At 34.7% G+C, this 6,536-nt stretch overlaps 1 protein-coding gene across 1 annotated transcript; it reads left to right on the top strand.

Annotated features, from left to right (window-relative positions):
- Positions 1–737: 737 nt before the first annotated feature.
- LOC123667755 (cytosolic carboxypeptidase 6) lies at positions 738–6,536 on the top strand. Its single transcript, XM_045601595.1, is given in 10 exon segments — positions 738–795; positions 863–1,110; positions 1,595–1,689; positions 2,222–2,438; positions 2,522–2,687; positions 4,049–4,116; positions 4,196–4,354; positions 4,794–4,921; positions 5,571–5,785; positions 6,385–6,536. Coding segments are annotated over 10 exon segments (1,506 nt in total).

Raw genomic sequence — 6,536 nt, 5'->3', positions numbered from 1 at the left:
GTACAAAAAAAGCTTAACAATCAACTTGATTTTAAACGCCGAAAAAATGCAACGGGTTTTTTTATTTAATGTAACCTATAAGTAATGATGATGTTGTATTTATATAATGGCATCCTAAATTATTTAGAAGTATATAAAGACGCGGATAGTCATAGGCATAATTTGGATTAAAGACATCAATGCGTTCCCATTTGGCAGCCCAAACTTAGAGACTCAGGTTATTCCATAATGTAATGAGCTACGGCTATGGGATACCGATTTAAATATTGTGGGTGAATGTATTCTTTGAAAACGGGTTTTTTACGTCAACATTGACAGGAAAAAATATTTTGACGTAATGTTCAATTGTGTATATAAGTAGGTACCTACTTTGCATGGACACTTGAAATTTTAAGGTATTTAATGTTTAATAGTTCCGTAGACTAATTTTATTAAATTAAAGTATTTTTTGGTACATATCTTTAAATGTATTATATATGGGTAATTGATTTATATTTAAATGTGCTTAGTTTTCCTGAAGTACTATAAATTGAATGTAGGTTTTTAATATTAGCTGATGGCGTGTGAGGTAAACGGTTTTCTATGTTGGTTCGCTAGAAATTCAGTATACTCTCTTCAGAGCATTCGAGTGGAAACTACATACTCAATACACTTTCAATAATAATATTATTAATTGATATATCAATATTGAATATTTTTTGAATTATTATCGTTAAAATAAAATAAAATAAAAACTAATGGAAGCATTAATTGAGGATCTTGAACACACTACGATATATTATCGACCCAGAAACGGTATTTTTAATTAAAAAAACTTCATACTTCATTTTGCAATAAGTTCAAAGGATAGCAAACTTTACAGATAGCGAAGAAAGTGATGGAGAGGGTGGACTAGGAAATCTCAATCGCCTTATCGTCCGCCCTCCTGGCCACAGCGGAAAAGCTAAGCGGGGTCATTTGTGTTTCGACGCAGCGTTCGAGTGTGGAAACCTAGGGCGCGCTGATCATATCACCGAGCTCGAGTATGATTTGTTTATCAGACCTGATACGTGTAGACCTCGCTCACGTTTCTGGTTTAATTTTACTGTTGAAAACGTCAAACAAGATCAGGTAAATAATATTAATTTTATTTTTCCTTACTCATTGCAATCGCATATTTTATCTTTTAAAATAATAGGTAATTGACCTTTCTGCACCGTAACGAAAATACTTAATACAATTTTTTATTCTTTTACTAGCTGTACCCCGACTTCGTCCACATGGAATTTAACAAAAAAGTTATTGTTCAGTTCGCAGTTATAAAGTAAATAATTTTCTTAAATAAAAGTAACCTAAGTTACTCCTTATTACATCAGCTATCTGCCAGCGAAAGTCCTGTCAAAATCGGCCAAGTTGTTTCAGAGATTAGCCGGAACAAACAGACAGACAGAAAGACAAAAATTTAAAAAAATGTTATTTTGGTACATGTACCATGTATACATCCATATGCTTTTAGTAAAAAGCGGTTATTTTAATATTACAAACAGACACTCCAATTTTATTTATTTGTATAGATAATAACAATGCCTTACTGATATGTAACTGATATTTTCAGCGTGTTATATTCAATATAGTGAATTTAGGAAAAGAATATACTCTTTTCAACGAAAACATGACTCCGTTAGTACGATCATCTTCCAGACCGAAATGGTGAGATAGGTATAAATACCTTGTAATTACTTTTGCTGAATAAACTTATTATTAAATATTTATATTAATTGAACTTACCTCTACAATGTTTTACCCCCTATCTTAGCTTGGTGGTCGTAAGAGGCGACTAAGGGATAACACAGTTCCACTACCACCTTAGAACTTAAAAAGCCGATCGATGGCGGGATAACCATCCAACTGCTGACTTTGAAATACACAGGCCGAAGATGGGCAGAGCGTCTTCGGTGCGACAAAACAAGCCCTGCAGTCACCAACCCGCCTGCCCAGCGTGGTAACTATTAGCAACACACTTGAGTTCACGCCATTTTTGGCGCGAGCCTGTCTCCACAGGCTCGCGCCAAAAATGGCGTGAACCCTATGACCAGCAGTGGACTGCGATAGGCCGAAGTGATGAAGTGAGGGTACACTGTTTTTCTTTTTTTTTATTTGTAGTACTTATTTGTAAATAATTTTTTTAGTAATTGTAACATTAAAATCAGTAAATAACTTGAAATATTTCAATTTATTCTAGGCAACGTATTCCACGTCGGCTACTATTTTACCATCGGTCGCTAGTTCACCGAGGTCGAAAGATACTTAGTCTAGCCTTTGGATTTGATAAAGAAGAGGATATATACCAGTTCGCAGCAGCTGCTCCTTATTCTTATTCAAGATTGCAAAAACATCTGAGTTTGTGGGAAAAAAAAGCACAGACTTTTGCTACTAGAGAAAGCATTGCTCAAACAACGGTCAACCAACTTATTGATATTTTTTATTTACTAAGCATTATTATTAAGTTCTATGTCGTTTTTAATGTCATTTCATTTTATAGCAAAAACGTCGAATAGATTTAATAACTATAGGAGAATGTGCTCCAAAAGAAGAAAGTAAAGAAGAAATCGTAACGAAAGGAAGACTGGGCGAAACAAAGAGGCGTGTTGTTCTTGTTTTAGTGAGAGCTCATGGCGGAGAACAGCCAGCTTCATTTATCTGCCAAGGTAAAATTCATATATCTATATATCTAATATATAAAATTCTCGTGTCGCGGTGTTTGTGCATTCTCTGACGATCCGTTCTTTTCATTTTCGTAGTTACTATTATTATTATAATCATCATTTCACGTACTGTACCGTAGTCTCTAATTTTTGTCTGTCTTTCTGTTGGCTTATCTTTGGAGCGGCTGAATCGATTTTTATGGAATAGTCATTAGAAGACAAAAAAGGTTGGGGGGCAAAACATACGCTCCTTTTTATCCCGAAATTTCCGCTAAATCGGGGTTTTACGCGGGAAAAAGCATGTTTACCGTGTCCGAGTACCTAACGCCCAGATAGATATGAAATACCCAAACATTTTTTTATAAAACACGACAATTTATTGCGATCAAATTCTTTTTGTTTAGATAATTGTGTTGAATTTTTATGGGACAATCATTAGAAGATATAGTGATGAAGGTTATAGGCAACTACTTTCCTCAAATTAACGCGGGTGAAACCGCGGTGCACAGCTAGTAAGGTCACTGACTCACTCATCACGAGAACTCAATAACCGCTGGATGGTCCATTTATCCAGGGTGGACAAAGGTGAAATTTAGCAGGGAGGTAAATTAAAGTTAGTAGATGTCCGCTATGAACGACTTTTGCGATATTCCACTGCTAAGGGGGTTTAAATTAAATTATACTAAATAGTGCCTTTTAAAAAGTTACTCAGTGTGATAGTCATTTCAAGTGACTGAAGTAAAAAAATAATTTGCGTTAAACATCTTGATAGTAATGCATATCTTCATAACCACGCGGACCTAGTCGCGGGCAATAGTTAGTGTATTATAAAACAAACTCCCAAAATGTATATCCCCTCAAAATATATATATATATATTGAGATAAATCTCAAAGATTCTTCCTCAGGAAAAATTCATAGTCATTAACTTTTAAGGTGTCCTAAAAACACATTATATGTAGGTACACACATTATATGGATCCGTATATCATGTAAACTATCTATATCTATACAAATAAATAAAATTGGAGTGTCTGTTTGTAATATTAAAATAACCGCTTTTTACTAAATTCATATGTATGTTAACACGGTACATATACCAAAATAACATTTTTTTTATCATTTTTGTCTGTCTATCTGTCCGTCTGTCTATTTGTTCCGGCTAATCTCTGAAACGACTGGATCGATTTTGACGGGACTTTCACTGGCAGATAACTGGTGTAATGAGTAACATAGGCTACTTTTATTTTAGATTTTTTAAACACTGCCAACTGAATAATAACTATTTTGTTAAATTCCACGCGGATGAAGTTGCGGTTATAGCTAGTTATAAATATACTTCTATAATATTAACATACGTTTCAGGTTTTTTAGACTACATCGTAAGTTCTTCAGAAAAAGCAATCGCCCTACGAAATGGAATTGTCATCCAGGTACAACATAAATATAAGTATGTCCTTATATGTTTGATCCGTTCTTAAGAAGTCAGAAATTAATCTAATTATTTTTCAGGTTGTACCAATGTTAAATCCAGATGGTGTCTTTTTGGGTAACCACCGATCAGACTTGCTTGGATCAGATCTTAATCGTTGTTGGAATAGAGCAACCAGCTACGCCCACCCTGCTCTTATCGCGGTCAATGATCAAATAAAGAAGATAACAGCAGAAAAAGTAAGTACTCAGATACATACAAATTTATACAAATAATTGCTCAGTTACAATTTAGTTGCGGAGCTCATCAATTTTATTTCACTCTTTTTATATAACTAGGTCGGCAAGCAAGGGTATGGCTCACCTGATGGTAAGCAATTACCGCTAGCTTATAGACGCCTGCAACACCAGAATCATCGCAAAAGTATTGCCGACCCTATTCCCATTCCCCCCAGGAGCTCTGGTCACCTTACTCACCAACAAGAACGCAACACTGCATCTTCTGTAAGATCGAGGTACTACCCCAGTCGGGCACCTCCATATTTTGAGCAGGAAATTTCCTGTTGTGCCCTACTTCAGATAAACATAACTACTTACATAAAAAACATAACTTCTCTAATATAGTAAAGAGATCATAATGAAATATAATACTTAGAATAAGAATAGAGGACATATTTAGTTGAAAGTATTCTTTAAAACTTTTATCTCTGTTTAGACAATGCAGTTGGATTTCATCATTGATATTCACGCAGATGTGAGTCACGAAGGGGTTTTTGTACGTGGTAATTCGTACGATGACGTATACAGGTAAGTTCCTAGAACTAGCACAACAGCTAGCTGAAGTATTTTCAGTCATATAAAAGCTTAGTTAGTAATTCTTAAATGATTAAACTTTCCTAGAAAGTGTCCACTCCATTTATCAGAATTGCTCGACTCACACTGTGTCACACACAAATTTTATTATGCACATGAACTAAATAATTACAAAATAACAAACTAAGTATTAACATACCTAAGGATAGATGAGCAAAGGTATTTATTTTTATTTGCTAATTTGTGACACTTTCTCATACTTACCGAATATACATTAAAAAATCACATAAATCGATAAAGCCGTTTTAGAATAGCACCAGCACAACCCTATGGAAAAAATCTCATAAAACATGGACAAATGCAGACCAAATTTTCATACCGAATTATAAGAATCTATCAGATCTCATAGACTATCATAAACCTGTATGAGAATTTAGTCTGCATTTGTCCATGTTTTATGAGATTTTTTCCATAGGGAAATACCAAGACTTGATATTTTTATATATTAGGTAAAAAGGAAAATCCTACTTGTAATTTATAGCAGAATTAACATTTTACAACTTCACACAATGACTTTTACGCTTATAAAAAGCAAAATATTCAATATATTTATAATATTAGTTATTTATTACACAATGTTTAGATTCGAGCGTCATGCAGTCCTTCCGAAATTTCTTGGAATGCGGGTAGAAGCATGGAAACCAGAGTCTTGCTTATATAATGCAGATTCACTATCTGCTGGAACTGCACGACGAGCGCTCTCTGTAGGATCCGTAGACGCCTACTCGCTTTTAGTATCTATGGGTGGTCGACGCTTAACTCCAACGGGACCCTATATACACTACAGTGAAGATGCCTGTATCCTTTACTATTGTTTGTGTGATTACAGACAGTTACTTGCCCTGTATGTTAGTCAACTTTTCACTGGTTTTTTAAATAATATAAATAGATTACAACGCATTACAGGATAGAGTTACGTTTCAGGTCTCACTGTTTTGCTTAGGTTTAGCAAGTTAAAATAGTATTACTTCAAATTCGCTTCTCATTGTCTATCTTTATAGACTTTCGATGTAATGTCTCTAGATATCATACCACTACAACTTCTTTGTTGACTTCTACAAAGGAGTTCCTGTATTAGTGTATTTTAAAGTTGTACAGACATTTATTTTATCAGTCTCTAAAAAGTAACGTTTTGAACAACCCTTAATACAAGATCAATCTTATAAATTACTCGCTGACCCAGAAAATGTTTTGTCACATATATTAACCACTTAATTCCCCCCCCCCCCTGTAGCTTAGGGGTATGAAAAATAGATGTTGTTCGATTCTCAGACCTACCCACTGCACACAAAATTTCATGAAAATCGGTCAAGCCGTTTCGGAGGAGTTTAACTACAAACACCGCGACACGAGAATTTTATATATTAGAAAATAACAACTTGATCTTAAATTATAAGATTTGAAAATAGGAAGGTCCTTGGCAAAAGCTTTGTGTGACTATTACCGTCATATTGGGGTCATTGCGCCCCGTGAAGGTGTAAACATCAAGAAAAAAGAGTCACGGAGAAGGCGGAGGCGGAAACGACCAATAAACGAACAAGAAAGGTGA

This window comes from Melitaea cinxia, chromosome 3 (genome assembly GCF_905220565.1).
Source record: "Melitaea cinxia chromosome 3, ilMelCinx1.1, whole genome shotgun sequence".
NCBI classification, from domain to species: Eukaryota; Metazoa; Arthropoda; class Insecta; order Lepidoptera; family Nymphalidae; genus Melitaea; species Melitaea cinxia.
The sequence above is the reverse complement of the archived record's forward strand: the minus strand, read 5'-3'. Positions and strand labels throughout refer to the sequence as shown.